Source organism: Triturus cristatus, chromosome 11 (assembly GCF_964204655.1).
Source record: "Triturus cristatus chromosome 11, aTriCri1.1, whole genome shotgun sequence".
NCBI classification, from domain to species: Eukaryota; Metazoa; Chordata; class Amphibia; order Caudata; family Salamandridae; genus Triturus; species Triturus cristatus.
Window position 1 is genome coordinate 850,263,305 of NC_140594.1, and position 19,771 is coordinate 850,283,075.

General features: G+C 41.3%; 1 protein-coding gene across 2 annotated transcripts in view; it reads left to right on the forward strand.

The window, feature by feature from the left end:
* APOBEC4 (apolipoprotein B mRNA editing enzyme catalytic polypeptide like 4) overlaps positions 1–19,556 on the forward strand; it is a 128,896-nt gene extending 109,340 nt beyond the window's left edge. For both annotated transcript variants that reach the window (XM_085634651.1, XM_085634650.1), the window contains one exon: positions 10,979–19,556. In XM_085634651.1, coding sequence (XP_085490777.1) covers positions 11,010–12,017 — 1,008 coding nt within the window. In that variant the 5' untranslated portion in view covers positions 10,979–11,009 and the 3' untranslated portion in view covers positions 12,018–19,556. The remainder of the gene's footprint in view (positions 1–10,978) is intronic.
* The last annotated feature ends 215 nt before the right edge of the window (positions 19,557–19,771 follow it).

The window sequence follows — 19,771 nt, forward strand, 5'->3', positions numbered from 1 at the left end:
CTAACAGTACCCCCAAAAAATCTAGAAATGAACTGATAAAAAATGTCGTACTCTTACCTAATCGCCGAAGATACACCGCTGCAACGCCACGAACCAGACCGCTGAAGCCCTGTAAATAAACAGAAAACAAAACCTAATTACTTCAAAAACATACAATATGCCTTACCTAACTCCCGCAACCCCCACCATACTTACCGACTAAAGCGCTCCCTGCAGCCGCTGCACCGGTACGAACCTCCTAAAACAGAGACATAACAAACACTTAAAAAACAATCACAAACATATTTTATTTCCCTCCTAATTACTCTCCAACTGCAACTTTAAACGTATAAAATATATACAGTTACCTGTTTGTCGCTTTCTTCCACCGCCCGTCGCGCTGTGAAAACAATGAACAGTCAACATCTGCAGATTCGCAACAAAGCCTGGCCCAACCCCACTAAAAACACACACTTTCAAGCACCCAAAAGCCTTTTGTTATACTACAAACCCCATAACAAACAAAGCAACCTAAAAATAAAACGTCTAACAGTACATCAAAAAATAATTGAATAAAATGATGTAAAATGGTGTACTCTTACCTAATAGCCGAAGTTACGCCGCTGCACCGGACCGACCTTTCAAAACTGGACACATAACAAAGAATGAGATATTACGCATAGACATATTATATTTACCTACCAACAACTCGCCAAGTCTAACTTTAAACGTATAAGAAAAATGCACTTACCTGTTTCTAGCTGTCTTCCGCCTACCGTAGCATCGGGAAAACCATGAACAGTCAACACCCGCAGATTCACAACAAACCCTGGCCCAACCCCACGAAAACTACCCCACACTTGCGACGCCAAAAACCCCTATTGCTATACTACTAAATCCATAACAAAGGAAACGACATAAAGATAAAACGTCTAACACTACACCAATAACTTAATGAAATGATGTAAAATGGCATACTTTTACCTATTCGCTGAAGTTACGCCGCTGCACCGGAACGACCCTACAAAAACAGACACATAACAAAGAATGAGATATAAATCATAACATATTCTATTTACCTCCCACTAACTCTCAAAGTCTATCTCTAAACGTATATTAAAAATTCACTTACCTGTTTGTAGCTCTCTTGCGCCTACCGTTGCATCATGAAAACAATGAACATTCAACATCCGCAGATTCACAACAAACCCTGGCCCAACCCCACGAAAACAACCCCACACTTGCGACGCCAAAAACCCCTATTGCTATACTACTAAATCCATAACAAAGAAAACGACATAAAGATAAATCATCTAACAGTACCCCAAAAACTAATTTAATAAAACGATGTACAATTGCGTACTCTTACCTAATAGCCGAAGTTACGCCGCTGCACCGGAAAGACCCTACCAAAACAGACACATAACCAAGAATTAGATATCAAACATAACATATTCTATGTACCTCCCACTAACTCTCAAAGTCTAACTTTAAACGTAAAATACAAATGCACTTACCTGTTTCTACCTCTCTTCCGCCGACCGTTGCATCGTGAAAACAATGAACATTCAACATCCGCAGATTCACAACAAACCCTGGGCCAACCCCAGTAAAAATACACAACACTTCCGACGCCAAAAAACCCTATTGCTATACAACAAATCCATAACAAACAAAACTACCTAAAGTTAAAACGTCTAACAGTACCCCCAAAAAATCGAGAAATGCAATGATAAAAAATGGCGTACTCTTACCTAATCGCCTAATATACACCGCTGCAACGCCATGACCCAGACCGCTGAAGCCCTGTAAATAAACAGAAAACAAAATCTAATTACTTCAAAAACATACAATGCCTTACCTAAGTCCCGCAACCCCACCATACTTACCGACTAAAGCGCTCCCTGCAGCTGCTGCACCGGTACGAACCTCCTAAAACAGAGACATAACAAACACTTAAAAAACAATCACAAACATATTTTATTTCCCTCCTAATTACTCTCCAACTGCAACTTTAAACGTATAAAATATATACACTTACCTGTTTGTCGCTTTCTTCCACCGGCCATCTCGCTTTGAAAACAATGAACAGTCAACATCTGCAGATTCGCAACAAAGCCTGCCCCAACCCCACTAAAAACACACACTTTCGAGCACCCAAAAGCCTTTTGTTATACTACAAACCCCATAACAAACAAAGCAACCTAAAAATAAAACGTCTAACAGTACATCAAAAAATAATTGAATAAAATGATGTAAAATGGTGTACTCTTACCTAATAGCCGAAGTTACGCCGCTGCACCGGACCGACCTTTCAAAACTGGACACATAACAAAGAATTAGACATTACGCATAGACATAGTATATTTACCTACCAACAACTCGCCAAGTCTAACTTTAAACGTATAAGAAAAATGCACTTACCTGTTTCTAGCTGTCTTCCGCCTACCGTAGCATCGGGAAAACCATGAACAGTCAACACCCGCAGATTCACAACAAACCCTGGCCCAACCCCACGAAAACTACCCCACACTTGCGACGCCAAAAACCCCTATTGCTATACTACTAAATCCATAACAAATAAAACGACATAAAGATAAAACATCTAACAGTACCCCAAAAACTAATTTAATAAAACGATGTAAAATTGCGTACTCTTACCTAATAGCCGAAGTTACGCCGCTGCACCGGAAAGACCCTACCAAAACAGACACATAACCAAGAATTTGATATCAAACATAACATATTCTATGTACCTCCCACTAACTCTCAAAGTCTAACTTTAAACGTGTACGAAAAATGCACTTACCTGTTTCTAGCTCTCTTCCGCCTACCGTTGCATCGTGAAAACAATGAACAGTCAACATCCGCAGATTCACAACAAACCCTGGCCCAACGCCAGTAAAAATACACAACCCTTCCGACGCCAAAAAACCCTATTGCTATACAACAAATCCATAACAAACAAAACTACCTAAAGTTAAAACGTCTAACATTACCCCCAAAAAATCTAGAAATGAAATGATTAAAAATGGCGTACTCTTACCTAATCGCCGAAGATACACCGCTGCAACGTCACGACCCAGACCGCTGAAGCCCTGTAAATAAACAGAAAACAAAACCTAATTACTTCAAAAACTATAATATGCCTTACCTAAGTCCCGCAACCCCCACCATACTTACCGACTAAAGCGCTCCCTGCAGCCGCTGCACCGGTACGACACACACTGCTGAAGACCTGTAAGGAAACAGAAAAAAAACAGTTACTTACCACACATACAATATACATTACCTAAGTCCCGCAAACACCACCATACTTACCGAGGAAAGCGCTCCCTGCAGCCGCTGCACCGGCACGAGCCACACTGCTGAAGCCCTGTAAGGAAACAGAAAAAAAACACTGTTACTTACAACACATACAATATACATTACCGAAGTCCCGCAAACACCACCATACTTACCGAGGAAAGCGCTCCCTGCAGCCGCTGCACCGGAACGACCCACACATTTACCTCCCACTAACTCTCAAAGTCTAACTTTAAACGTAAAATACAAATCCACTTACTTGTTTCTACCTCTCTTCCGCCTACCGTTGCATCGTGAAAACAATGAACAGTCAACATACGCAGATTCACAACAAACCCTGGCCCAACCCCAGTAAAAATACACAACACTTCCGACGACAAAAAACCCTATTGCTATACAACCAAATCCATAACAAACAAAACTAACTAAAGTTAAAACGTCTAACAGTACCCCAAAAAAATCTAGAAATGAAATAATAAAAAATGGCATACTCTTACCTAATCGCCCAAGATACACCGCTGCAACGCTGAAGCCCTGTAAATAAACAGAAAACAAAACCTAATTACTTAAAAAACATACAATATGCCTTACCTAACTCCCGCAACCCCCACCATACTTACCGACTAAAGCGCTCCCTGCAGCCGCTGCACCGGTACGCCCCACACTGCTGAAGACCTGTCAGGAAACCGAAAAAAAACACAGTTACTTACAACACATACAATATACCTTACCAAAGTCCCGCAAACACCACCATACTTACCAAGGAAAGCGCTCCCTGCAGCCGCTGCACCGGAACGACCCACACTGATGAAGACCTGTAAGGAAACATAAAAAAAACACAGTTACTTACAAAAGCTACAATATACATTACCTAAGTCCCGCAAACACCACCATACTTACGGAGGAATGCGCTCCCTGCAGCCACTGCACCGGAACGACCCACACTGCTGAAGACCTGTCAGGAAACAGAAAAAAAAAAAAACACAGTTACTTACAACACATACAATATACCTTACCAAAGTCCCGCAAACACCACCATACTTACCGAGGAAAGCGCTCCCTGCAGCCGCTGCACCGGAACGACCCACACTGATGAAGACCTGTAAGGAAACATAAAAAAAACACAGTTACTTACAAAAGCTACAATATACATTACCTGAGTCCCGCAAACACCACCATCGAGGAATGCGCTCCCTGCAGCCACTGCACCGGAACGACCCACACTGCTGAAGACCTGTAAGGAAACAGGAAAAAAACACAGTTACTTACAACACATACAATATACATTACCGAAGTCTACATACCGAGGAATGCGCTCCCTGCAGCCGCTGCACCGGAAAGACCCACACTGCTGAAGACCTGTAAGGAAACAGAAAAAAAACACAGTTACTTGCAAAAGCGACAATATACATTACCAAAGCCCCGCAAACACCACCATACTTACCGAGGAAAGCGCTCCCTGCAGCCGCTGCACCGGAACGACCCACACTGCTGAAGACCTGTAAGGAAACATGAAAAAAACACAGTTAATTACAACACATACAATATACATTACCGAAGCCCCGCAAACACCACCATACTTACCGAGGAAAGCGCTCCCTGCAGCCGCTGCACTGGAACGACCCACACTGCTGAAGACCTGTAAGGAAACATGAAAAAAACACAGTTACTTACAACACATACAATATACATTACCGAAGTCCCGCAAACACCACCATACTTACCGAGGAATGCGCTCCCTGCAGCCGCTGCACCGGAACGACCCACACTGCTGAAGACCTGTAAGGAAACAGAAAAAATTACTTACAAAAGCTACAATATACATTCCCTAAGTCCCGCAAACACCACCATACTTACCGAGGAAAGCGCTCCCTGCAGCCGCTGCACCGGAACGACCCACACTGCTGAAGACCTGTAAGGAAACAAAGGTCAAACAGTTACTTCCCAAACATAAAGGATGCCTTTACCAACCCACCCCCCCAAATAAAGATCACTTACCACACAGCTCCAGGAATCCTTCGCCTCACAGCAACCAACACAAAATGACCTTCCAAACAGGGAAAACAAAAAAAAAAAAAACACGCCCAGCATCAGAAAAAGGGGCCGGCCGGCACGATTGAGACTTCTTGGTAAAAGCACGCCCCCCGATCCAAAAAGGACGGGGCATAATCGGAGTGACTGACCTCTTCTCCAGTGGCTGGCCAGCATTTAAGAGGCCAGCCAATGGAGAACAGGAGAGAAGAGGGGCGGGTGCAAGCCCCTCTTCTCAAAGTCATTAAATCTCGCGAGCGAGACTGCGCAAGCGCAGCCTTCGCTAGCCGAGACCTAAAAACGGGGTTAAATAAGGACAAAAGCGAAGTTAAGACAAGATGAGGAGGCAAAACAATGGTGTCACAGACAGTATGGTACGGTGTATCAGCTGATCAGAGCTTGCCAACTACACACTTGAGCCAGCAAAAAGATCTCCCATACTTAAGCACTCAAGACTGGGAGAACATGGGGGCATATCAGCAACACCCGGCGATAATTATCGCTCAGCGCTCTTAGCGTGAGGATAATTATCGCCGGGTAACGTGGATTTTTATCGCTGAGATAGCGTGCTATTAGCAACGCTTATCTCCTCAGCGGTAAAAATCCTCACGCTAACTGCCTAACATGAGATTATCGCTGGAAACCCAGCGATAATCTCACGTAGTGTGGCGTTAGCTTGCTGATAGGGCCTCACAAACTTAGCCATGATATCCACCTTCCATAGGATATCATGGCTAAGTCAGTCCTGAAGCAGGCGTAAGGAAAGTAGCAATAACAGGGGTTATCGCTACTTTACCTGCCGCTATGCTTCATAGCGTGGGGCTTGATGATAGGAGAAATGTCGCTTAGTGTCATGTTAGGTCAGGAACGCCCACTTTGCATCTCATTAGAGTTGCAAAGCTGGGCGTTAGGAATCCCCACGCTAAAGCAAGGTTTCACGCGTTAGCGTGGCCTTGCTAATTAGGCGATAAAATTATCGCCGCTTTTCGGCCGAAAACGGCCGCAAAAGCGGCGATAATTTTTTATCGCCAGCTTGTAAATATGCCCCATGGTGACTGTAAACGTTAATCATAATGCTGGCAATGTCCCTTCACACAACAAAGCTAACACTACAGAATATAGCATTCAGACGGGTCAAACAGATGGAATTCGGCCATCCTTGCTCAAAACTCTACAATGATTGGTGGAAGCAATGAACTATCAAGCCAACAAAATGGACATTCAAATTAGTCTTTTGTACACCCTGGCTGACTAGGTTTCGGGCATCGACAAGAAAATAGCGGATCTGAACTGTCTGATAAGACGCCACAGACAAAGGCTTCCGGCATCAGGCCAACTTGAAGCTGCTCACCAGTTTTGAATAAACTTGAGACTCTTCCAGAGACCTTACATTTTCTTATTACTGATCTAAAGGAAGTCTTTCCACAAAAGACATTGAACAGTAATTCGATAAATACTCATCCCATTACCACCGGGCCTCCAGTTATGTCAAGGGAGCTAATGACTGACAAAACCACTGTAGAAGTTGGCCAGGGTAAGAATCAACAGCAATATACATCACAGCAACACACATAACAAAAGTGAGAAATATGCTTGGAATCATCTACTTCTGAGAAGCCTGAAACAACTAAGGCTAGCCCAACATGGGACCTTTCGATTGCAGTGGCAATTTCAAAAGCAAAAAGAAGTAAGAAAAGAAAAGCATGCAATAAAACCCACCTGAACACCAACTGGATAGCTGAATGCACAATTATTAATATGTCAAGAAATGGCCTCCCCTGACTTCCAAAGTCGGAATCTGACACAGAAACTACGCTTGGGCATTCGGGTATTGTCCTATGTGAACCACGAATATCAGTAAAGAGTTCAAAGCACAGTACCCGGAAATTGTGGCGGGCATAGTCAGATTTAGTAATACAGCCAGCTCCCTTGGTCAACGAAAAATACTCTCCCAAACTAACGTCGACACCACCCCTGACAGGGCTAAGAGAAAATCTCATGTCAATACAGTAACAAGAGGAACAATGAGTGTGAACATAATTGGACTAAAGGAGCTACCAAAATCAACTAAATATCAAGACACACAACCAAGAGCAAAATTATTCATTAAAAATCGGGAAACTCGCGGAAACAAATCTGTGCTCTCTTCCTATTCAAAAAAACCCTACTTTCTCAGAGGCCGACATGGAAACAAAACCGACTAATGGGGGGAGTTGTACTCACACATCCAAGTGGCTTTTTGATGTCTTGAACTGAGGCAATATTTTGAAACTTACTCAGTTGATTCCAACTCAGTTTGAAATCACAACTAAGGACATAGGTTTGATCGAGTTCCTTGATACTGGCCCAGGGTACTGAAATGAAACCACCAAAGTTACCTGAAACTCTACTGACCTGGTTCACAAAGTATAAAATGAGGTGGATACTTTCAAGACATAGGGCACATCGTTAACTGTCCACAAAGATATTGGTTACCTACACCCACTCCCAGCACCTAGGGTAGATGAGGAGTTGCTTGGTCAGACGATGAGAGTCTATTCCGTCTTGAGGAAAGTTCCTAGTACGTCCTCAAGTACTACAAACAGAATGACTGGAGAGGAAGGTGTTAAACTCTGCAACTTGAACAGTCGTATAGAAGACTGGGGTTGGTTATCAGCCATCATGAACTCAACAAGCAAACCTCCATGAACTGAAAGTGGTCGACAACACGAAGGACCTATAGTGATAGAATAATCCGGGTGTGTTTTTGGAACATAACTGGTCTAGCCGGCAAAACAAGAGATCTTGAGTTCTTAAAGTATCTGCAAACTTTCCAACTGGTGCTGTTGCAGTTTACATGTGCAAAAAGAACAGATGATGGACTGAATGCTAGACAAATCAAACATTCACCCCCAGTCACCGATCTGGGTTAAACCCATTGTTTTTTGGCTCGCCATCCCGTTCCATTTTTGACCCAGCCATATGCAAATCAGCCTTGACCCTGCCCCCCTATGGGAACAGTCCAGTCCAAACTGCAAAAGCTAGGTCCTCCCTGGACCAGAAACAAGCCAGGCTAGCTTAAATCCAGTGGCAAAGCGAGCACAGGACCCACATCTGGGCATACCCTTCCCACTTAGGGTGACAAATGCATACAGAACCAATGATGGACAGAATTCTGAAAAAATCAAACATTCATCCCCGGTCACAGATCTGGGCTCAATACATTGTGTGTTTTGCTCACCATGCCACCCCAGTTTGGACCCAGCAATAAGCAAATCAGTCTTGACTCTGCTCCTCATGGGAACCGTCCAGCCTGAACTACCAAGCCAGGTCCTCCCTGGGCCAGAAATAAGCATCCTCGGACCGTTTCAGGGTATCACCCTTCATCAGCCAGGCTAGCTTGAATCCAGTGGCATAGCGAGCATGGGACCCATGTCTCGGCATACCGTTCCCACTTAGGGTGACAAATGCAAAAATAATAGATGATGGACTGAATGATAAACAAATCAAACATTCACCCCAGTCACAGATCGTGGTTAAATCAATTTTTTTTGTGCTTGCCTTGCCACCCAAGTTTGGACCCAGCCATATGCAAATCAGTCTAGAGCCTGCTCCCCATTGGAACAGTCCAGCCCGAAATGCAAAGCCAGGTCCTCTCTGGACCGGAAAAAATCATCCTGGGACCGGTTTTGGGGTATCACCCCGCATCAGCCAGGCTAGCTTGAATCCAGTGGCATAGCGAGCACAGGACTCAGGTCTGGGCCTACGTATCACCCCTCATCAGCCAGGCTAGCTTGAATCTGTGGCATAGTGAGCACGGGACTGAGCAGCACAGACTTGGAGCAGAACTTCATACAGTAAAACAGAGAAAACACCTCACAAAAAGATTTCACACCAGGTTAGACAAATAGAACTTAATTTAATAAAGAAAACAAGCCCAAAACGGCAAACATCCAATAAGTAGAACTTGAGGTAGTGAATTTAAAAGTTTTTAGGTTAAAATAGCGGCTAGAAGCAAAAAGCCCTATTTGGAATACCTGGTCACACAGGACTGGGATAAAGTTTAAAGTTCAGGCTGACCACGAGACCCGCTGAACAAAAGTACCTTAATCCTGGGTGCGTCAAGGATGCGTGGTACAGTTGAGGCGATGCGTCAGTGCTGATCCACCCAGTGGCGACGATGCGCTTGGCCTGATCTGCGCAGGAGAGGTGATACATCGGCTCCAATGAACGGCAAGCTGCATTGCGGGAGCTCTGGCATTGCCTGTTGAAGGAGATGTGAGGACCTTGCGTTGCAAGGCATGTCGTGCAGTGATGGTCCCAAAGGCGATGCATCAGGTCCGATCCACGCAGCAGCTGTGATACACCAGTACTCATCCACGCAGCAGAGGCGATGGGTCAGTGCTGATACATGCAGCAGAGACAATGCATTGGTTCTGATCTGCACAGCGGCGGCAATGCAATGGTTCGACACCTTATGCCCAATTCCAAGGGTCTAGAACTGGGGTGGCACAACTTGGCAGGGAAGACTCACAGATGGCAGAGCCCAGGTGCAGAAGCAGGGTGGTTGTAAGTCATGAATGTCCCTTATCTGTTTTTTAAAAAAAACAATATATGATGCCCGGGGTGGGCCTGAGCCTGAGTGTCAAACCATACTTATTTTTTTAAATGATGGGTAGGGGTGTGTGCGTGGGGCCCCCCTCTCTGAGTTGATTTTGTTTGAGGGTCCCCATCTCCCAGGGCATAGTGTATTTTATTGGCCCCCATACCAAAGCCAATGATGGCCCCTGAGACCTCATACCCAGTGGCCAGCCATATTTGTAAAAGGGGAGGGAGGTTCACGGCACCACTGCTGATGCCTCAATGAGGCCCATACGGACCCAATCCCTGGGGCTATTTTAATATAGTAGGGGGAGGGGCCGTGTGGCCCTGCTCCCTAAGCCTGCAGGAGTCCCTGGGGACCCAATCTCCCAGGGCCATTTCCAAATTAGGTGAGGAGGGTATGTCTCCCCCTGCCCTGTCCTGTGTCAAAGGTCGGCCCATGGACCCTATTCCCCGGGGCAAGATCTAAATAGAGTCCCAGGAACCAAGACCCCGGGACAATGCTGTTTTCTGCCTGAGAGAGTGCAAGCATACTTTTGTGGTACTATCTTGTCCATTGGTTAAGGCATTCAAATTAGGTTTTCAGAAAGAGCTCATGAGTTATTTATTTAAATTTCAACCAGGTGATGAAAACACAGAAAGGTATTTTTTGGAAGACAGTCTTTGGCACTTAGATCATGACAAGGAAATTATCAGTTCAGAATTGGGAAACATTTGGTAGTTTGGGAGCTAAATTGCCATGCAAAGATTATATGTAGTTGAGTCTTCTTGCTTTGTGTCTGGGGCTGGTCTTATGCTGGGGTAAATAAGATGTCCATCTAAGAGAACAGCTCCTGGGACTCTATGTCATTATAACTGTCAGTCCAAAGGCTAAATTCTGTCTAAATGAAGTTTTTGGGCCAGAAGGGCATAAGGTAGTTTACAATGTGTAGCATATATTTCAGCAACTGTGTATGTCATACCCTATGTATTTGTATGTTACCACTCACAAAGTAATGCTGATATCTACTGTGCATCTCACAATGAGGTCTCTCTTTAAGAAAATGATATTTACTTCACACAATTTTTGCTTTTTTTCCAGAACTTGTAAGGAGTTATAAGAATGAAACCTAATGGTGGAGCACAATGAGATTTTACACCCTATTTACATGGATACTATTGGTGAACAATTTCTCTTCCCACAAGAAAGTATAGTGCATCCTTACCACTGGCAACCTAGGGTTGCACATTGTGAACAATGCCCCTCTCACATCTGCACAGCAGAAGATGCGCGGATACCGTATGTGGACTTCTACAGAGCATTCTGCTTTCCCTATGGTCCAGCAGTGCTCCCTCTAAAGCACATCACATTTTTTGAAGTGAAGACTGTTTTTGGCTCTTTAATTCAAAAGGGATATGCTTCGAATTGTGCTTTATCTGACCTTCACCCAGAATCTGTCCTCTTTGATGTTGACGGCTACCTAGATTTGGTGATTCCCTACTATGACAATATTGGCTACATCACCCTTTACGCGAACTATACTCCTTGTAATGACTTCGGCCATTACTGCATAAGTAAAATGTATGATTTTGTAAACAGGCATCCAAACCTGAGGCTGGATATCTATTTCTCTCAGCTTTATCACACTGAGGATGACTGTGCTACAGCCGTGTGGAACCGCGAGGCTTTGAGGAGCCTTGCCAGTCTGTGGCCCCAGGTGACTATAAATCCCCTGAGTGGAAGAGTGTGGCATGTCCTTCTGAGAAGGTTTGTAACAGGCCTTCCGGAGTCAGCATTGTCTCAGCCAGTGTTACCTGCGAGAGCATCGGCCGACAGATACAACGCCCAGCAGATACACTCAATCACAGGCGTCCCACCATATTTCGATGAAGCGTCGGCTCTGGTGAATCCTCAGATCAGGGGCCCAAAACACCAGCTGGATCATGAAAGACTTTTCCAAAACGCTCCACAAATTGTGAGGAGAGGAATGCCACTAATGCAGGTGCCACAGCAAATGTTGCCTTCCTTTACCACAGCAATGCCTCTTGGCAGGCAACAGAATCCCTACATGAGCTCAGAACCCAAGTATGTTGTAAGGCATCTAAAGATGCCTCAGGCCATGAAAGAAGAGACGCATTGACTTTAAAAGTAGGTGCCAATTATAAATGAAATGAGTTAATATTTGTATGTACAAGGGGGTTAATACACATACCACGCCTGAGATACTTCAGTCATCCTTGGCCCAGACAACTTTAGAGCCTTTAGTGCTGTATTGCTTGATTGAAGGAGAAAATGAGGAGCCTTCCTGCACATAATGATTTGGCGTCTTTACCAATTTTATATTGTAACCCAAAAGGGCAACATTATGACAAGAAAAAAGTGGCCAATTGCATCCACCGGAAGGTATTAACAAAAGGGTTCTTCCAACCCCTCTACCAATAACACTCAGAGCTTCAGGAAACACTTCCGTCAATTTTCAGAGGTGCACTCCCACTATTACGTTTCAGCAACTTCAAACAAAAATGACAGAGACCTGATCTACAAGAAGTGCACCTGGAACGTGGTCTCGTCAGCCAAAGAGAGCCATCTCCAGAGGAAATTCAGTGGTCACAAAACGTGCTATTTCTGAGCATTCGGGGGCATAATATCAAGAAACGGCGTTAAAATGATCGCCGCTTTAGCGGCAGAAAACTTCCACTAAAGCGGAGATAATGGGCTTGATAATATGCCGCAGAGAATTCCCATAGAAGCACATGTTCTGGTGTCAACATGGGTGTCTATTGGAATTCTCTGTGGCATATTATCAAGCCCATTATCACTGCTTTACCGGCAGTTTTCTGCCGCTAAAGTGGAGATAATTTTAAAGCCCTGCTTGATAATATGCCCTTCGTTTCCTTAACTGCTCCAGGTCTTAGACATTTTGCAAAATGTTTTTTCCCTTCAGACTTGCTTCAATCCATCATGCCCCTATCAGTATTTATTTATTATGGTTATTGCAAGAGTGGCCTGTGACTATAGGAGGGTGAAACCTGGACATTTTTGTGGCACTATAAATATTTTTAAAGAAAATACGTGTATTGGGTATGGACGTCGATTCACTGAAATGCCAGGGGTGGCGAAACTGACATCATATGCCCTTTGATAATTGATGACATCAAAGGAAGCAGCATGAGATGACTTTTGATCTGGTGACATCACAGAAAATGGTGCCATGTGACCTTTGATGAGCCAGTGTTGGGTTCAAATTTACCTCAGTGTACCAACTAAGGTCTTCCTGAAGTAGAGCTGGCCCACAAACAGGCCAAGCTGTAAAGCAGTGAGAGTGTGAGGGCTGGTGTTGCTGAATAAGGTTCCTACTGGGCTTGGCAGCAAGCACTCCTCTGCACAGGCAGCAGTCTGTTTGAAGGCATGTGATCTTGTAACCAAACCGCACTGTTGTCATAATTGTGCACACCCATGTCTCTCTATGAGCATCAGACAGAGGGGAGAGAAGGTAAAACTGCTGTCACCATGTGCTTTATCCTTTTCCTTTTTCTGCTGCTGACACCATTTGTTAATCTCTCTCCAACCTCCTGCTGCTGTTCTTGTATGGAATTGCTGCGCCTCCTGATTCTGTCTATCACTATGCATCTGTCTCTCTACTCCCCTCTGTCCTGTGCCCAGTCGTCTCTTCTCTTCTCTTCTCTTCTCTTCTCTTCTCTTCTCTTCTCTTCTCTTCTCTTCTCTTCTCTTCTCTTCTCTTCTCTTCTCTTCTCTTCTCTTCTCTTCTCTTCTCTTCTCTTCTCTTCTCTTCTCTTCTCTTCTCTTTTCTTCTCTTCTCTTCTCTTCTCCCTTTCCATATACCCATCCCTCTACTCCCATCAGCTTCTGTCCTGTGTTCCCTTCTTCTGTTCTCTCACTATGCAGTTATCCCTCTACTCCCTCATGTTGCTTTGGAACCCGTCCCTCTACTGCTTTATGCTGCTCATCCTTCAACTCTTTTCTCTTTCTCAGTGTTACTTTGTGTCCACTTAAGGTTAACAGATTGCCCCATTTTACCAGGAAACTTAATTTCCAGTTCTGGATTTTCATCTAGCAGATCAATGTATTCCACACCTTGTAGTCTTACTTCACTTTCACCTGTTTCACTCCCTGTTACTTTCAGTTTCCCTTCTGTGCAATTACCATGTGCCCATTCCTCTACTCCTTTCTACGTTTCTTTCTCACCATGTGCCCATGGTACCCAACTCTGCTACTGTTGGTCACCAGGCTCCAACTGTCGTGTCCTAGGAAGGGGCACCATTCCAGCCATGAAGTCAGTCACCTTCCCTTAAGCTTCGTATCAGTCTATTTTTTCCTTTGCTTTTTGCCTACCCCAGCAAAATCTTTTTGGTCTTCCGCCAAAAAACCCCCCAAAAAACACAATAGTTCACAGGTGTGCTCATGCTCTATGGAAACCATTGTCTCTCTCTCCCTATTGCTCTGTTTCACTATAAACTGCTTAAGTCTTTAATTATACTCTCCTCTAACACTCCCCTTTCTTAGGTTCAAAATATTTTATTACATATTAGAGAAATAAGAACAGACCACTCATAAAAGAGCTCAAAAAGGTACATATAATTATACATCAAAATAATAGTTGAGCTAATAAAAACGCTATACTGTTAGATAATAACGAGTAGGAGTTAATAGAGTACCTATAAAATCAGTACTATAATCCTGTAATAAAAATAATAAAGGGAATAACCTAACAATCAATCCATGTACGTTTTGATAGAGCTACTAATCTTAACCAATATCCCTATACATGCAACAATTAAGTACTAGTATTAAGACTTATTTAGACATATGGAGCTATATAATCATCAACTGGTTTGCAGAATAACTGATAGTTAGGAGTACTGTGGAGGATGCCTGATAAAGTCAAGGTAGCTCCTCTTCTGATCAAAATCATCCATGCCCACCAAGCATGAGCAAGAAGCAATGAGGCATTTTTCCAATTAGCAGAAATAGATTTTAAAGCTGCAGAAATTAAAAAATCTAGAAGTTGGCTATCAATAATAGACAGTTTTGTAGTAAATTAAAGTGAAGTGGACTTACAAATTACAATAGTATATGACAAATTATCAGTGATATTCAATATTTTAGTAACAATCTTCCAAACCTCTTTCCAAAACTTGCCAACAATATGACATTCATGAAGCATATGTCATAACAAGCTTGTATTTAGGGAGCAATTCCAAGAGTTAGACAAATTCAAACGTTTTGCATTAGATAACCCCAATGGAGTCCACAGAAAATTAAATAGGATAAAGGAATTAGTTTGGTATAAAGAAACAGGCAGCCATCCAGAGATACTATTCAACCACATTTTCCTCCATGTATCTGAAGATAATGACAAATCTAATTCCTTATTACAAAATGAAGAGAAAAAGCTGAAATTGTACCCTGCAAATTATTCAATTTGTTTTTATAAAACAATGACACAGCATGGGCTGATTAGACAATTGTTTGGATATGTAATTCAAAATCAGAAGTAGCATTTAGGAGAAAATTATTTGAGAATGAATCAAGGATTGAGTTACATAAAAGTTAATATTTATAAATATCAGACTGCTGCAACTTAAATCTTTGTTGTATTTCAGCAAAACATAAAAAGGAATTTGTCATGACAAATATCTTAGAAATAAAAAATTCCAGCTGTAATCCATGAAAGCCACAACATTGTGTGGCAAGCTAACTTTAACAAAGGATTATACCACAACAGATTTAATGTAAGTGGCATACAACAATGGAAAATCGAGTCTAAATCTTGTAATACTAATTTTGTAGATTTAAGAATTACTTATCTTTAAAACAAAGCAGGTGAATTAGACATGGTAAGCAATGAAGGTAAAGGATAAGTGATATCCAACTTTGTTCAATACGAAGCCATGAAGGTAAACTAGTAAATTCCATATGCTGAAACCTTAAACTACTTTGTTTTAAAATAAATGCTTTATGATAATTAAGGAAATCTGGTAAACTAAACCCACCGTTGCTGTTAGCCAATTTTAGAGGAAGTTGAATAGGTATTATAGAAAGAAGATAGAACATTTTTTGGAGCAATAATCATTTAACAGCATCAACTTTTCCCCATCAAGATAAATGTAGCGTGGACCATTTTTAAAATGTATCCTTAATATGAGCAAGAATACAATCATAATTTAAAGAAATAGATTTTTTTATGGTGTTAGAAAATAATATACCAAGATATTTAAGTTTGTCTTTTTGTCAAATGATTTCTTTGTTTGGGAGCAAATCAGGTGCACAATGAACATTTAAAGGAAACAAATCAGTTTCTTTTAGTGTTTAGCGTATATCCTGAAATCTGAGAGTAAATCCTTATTGAGTTTAATAATGGAGGAATGGAATATTCTGGATTACCAAGATATAGGAGTACATCATCGGCACAAGCTGCTGTTTTAATCAGAACTTTAGTTATAATAAGGCCTTCAATTTCCATACAATTTCGAATAGTAATTCAGAAAGGTTCAATAGCAAAACGAAAAAGCACAGGTGACAAGGGGCAACCTTGTCTAATGCCCCTAAAAAGGAATGCCCCTAAAAAGGAAAAAAAAGGAAAAAAATATTAGAAATTTGTCCATTAATGAAACGTTTGACAGACGGACAAGAATATAAAGCTGAAATCATACGAACAAAAGAAGTACCAAAATTAAATGCATACACAGTACGGAATGGACTTTATCAAAAGCCTTTTCCGCATCTAATGTCAGGACACCAGCAGGTAGATGTAGTGATGACCCTGATTCAATTTCATGAAATAATAATCTAACTTTATTCACGGAATGCCTATTTTTCATAAAACTAGATTGGTCAAAATGCACGATGTTAGGAAGCACAGAGGGCAACCTAGTTGCAAGAATTTTTGCATAAAGTTTACAGTCTTGATTTATTAAGGAAATGGGGTGATAATTTGTAACAAAGGAGGGATCTTTATCAGATTTCAGAAGGAATATAATCAAAGCTTCAGTAAAGGACCTAGATGTTGACCCAGTACTACTAAAGTAAGTAAATAATTTGAGTAAATGAGGTGAAGGGTGAGTAGAAAATTATTTATAAAATTCTTCAGGGATACCACATGGAGATTGTTAGTAACTTAAGAGATTTAATAGCCGAATGTATTTCCCTAGAGTGATTGGCAAATCCAAATTATTTCTAACTGATGGAGAAATTTTAGGTAAACCACACCTGTCTAAAAAATTATCGATCTGCAACGTATTAGTAGGAGTAAAGTAGAATAGTAATTCAGAAATTCATCAACTATTTCTTTATGAGATAAAGCGATTTGACCATTAGATGTATGGATAGCATTGATTAGATTTTTATCCTTCTCAATATGGAGATAATTGGCCAAAAATCTTCTAGATCTATTAGCACTAAAACTAAAAGTAGCTTTATAATTAGAAATGTGTATGCCTGCTCTAATGCTTGGTATGGAGTTTAATTCATAACGAAGTTTTTGCAATTTTATCTTATATTTAATGTGATTAGATGTGATAAAGAGATGTTCGTACTTAGCTATTTGCTTATCTAATTCTTTAATTCTTGAGTTAAATGATTTATTATCATGTGCCTTTATAGATATTATCTCCCTTCTGACACATGCCTTAACTGTATCCTATTGAGTGATAATGAACTAGAACCTTCAGGAATAAAAGAAAATAGTCTTATATTGCTGATAAAATTCTTGGCTTGTTTTTTTGCATTAAGGACAACATTGGTATTCATGCGCTATCGACCTTGAGATTGTTGAGAGGAGTTATGACATAACATACATGAGACAAGCGCATGATCAGAAACATCAATATTTTGAATAGTAGGATTAAAAATGGAATTTATTAAGTTATGGCATGTTAATAACTAATCAATTTGAGAATAGGAATTATGAGGATTAGAAAAAAAGTAAATTATTTGTCCGTTGAATTATGCAAACTCCAAACATCTATCAATTTTGGCAGTCCAAAAAAAAGATTTAAGAGTGAAGTAACGCCTTTGGAGGATGATATTTGGTTTGGAAAGTTCTATCCAATCATGGATCACATATAAGATTAAGGTGACCTCCAATAATAAGTGGTATATTACCCAATTTTAGTACTTCAGATGTAAAAAGAGACCAGAAATTGGGGTCATCATTTGTGGGACCAGAGACATTAATTAGATGCAACACAGTATTATCAGTTTTGATTTTAGCTATTAGAAAACGACCATCAGAATCCGAGTATTAGCACAAAATATGAAGATGTAATTTTTTTGCTCAAAGAATAGCAACTCCATTTTTCCTATTGAGCACAGGAGAAAAATAATAGTACCTACCCATTTTTTATTCATGTAGGTTAAATCAGTATCATCTATATGGGTCTCCTGGAGTAAACATATATCAGCCTTATGTCTAGCTAAATAATCTAAAACCGTAGTACGTTTAATAGGGTGTTGTTAACCTTAACGTTAAATGAAACAATTTTAATAAAAAGAGTAAAGATAAAAGAAAAGAATGACCCAGGTAGACTGAAAGGAGAAACGTAGCTTTAACATTGAGAGAGAAGAGAAAAAGAAAAGACGCAGACAAACACGAAAAAAGACAACATGGAAACATAAATAACACTCTTGAATTGCACACATGCATGACAAGAAGGACCTGACTTTATATGCTCTCACAAGAAACTCTACTAAATAGGCTAACTATAAAGAAACCTAACACATAGTGCTCATGTAGCAGTCTGATTTGTTTCCATGGAGAGCTGTGATCGTTGATCCAAGAAGAGACGAAGATCATTCGGATGCTGAAAGAACTTTGAAAAAACATCTTTCTAAATTTGCATACCAGAGGGATCAAACAATCTATATTTAAAACAGCCCTGTCAGTCTGAAATTTTTCTGGCAATTTTATACGTAAAATACCAGGTAATACATTATCCAAATACAACCTACAGTCATTACCTTCCACATCTGCGGGCAAACTAAATATTTGCAAGTTGAACTGTCGATTACGATTTTCTAAGTCAAGCAATAATTTACTCATTGGCACTATTTTTGCTGCAATAGGCAAGAGACTATCAATGTAAGTTTTTTTATCTTGAATTTTTATCGTATTTTCAGGTACTTTCATAGGAATGTCTTTGCATATATTTTTGATTTCTGATGCAATAGTATCTGTGTTAGAGCTAACAGCTTGTATCTCGTCAAGCAATGTGGATAAAGGAGGTTCATTAGATTCCACTAATTTGAACTTAACTGGAGGAGAAGTATTTTGTTTACATTTGTTATGCATAACATGGATATTTTTCCTTCCATAGCAAGAAATGAATTATATAAATGCACGGTGCAATAATAAATAAAGAATTAGGCAAGCAGGAATAGAAGACTGTGGCCCGGTGGAGAAGCAAGACTGAGACTGTACTCAGTATTTATCTGATTTATTTCATCAACACAAAGTAGGCTTCGCCTTTCTTCCGGATGAATACATTGAACCGTCTTCTTTCCGCCTCTTCTATTCAGAGATCTGAAGGGGTTCTTTACTGTTTCCCACAGGTCAGCATGGCGATCAGGATGATTCGCAAACAAGAGGGAGCAAATCAACAACAACAAAAACTCTATAAGGGCGTTGCCCAAGTATCCTTACAATCAAGGGAAGGGTGTGAAGGGGGACTTCACCCAAGATCCACCACAAGTGTTGTCTTTATTCTTGTTACTCATTACGCGAACCCAAAATGCCATGCACTGCAGGAACCTCAGTCCCCTCCCTTCTTGTCCCGACCAGGCTTTAGGCTTCGGGTTCTCTTTCCCCAAGCAGCTTGCATACGCTCACATATCTCGTATAGCCACGCTCCTCCTGGAAGGTGGCTGGTCTGCTCA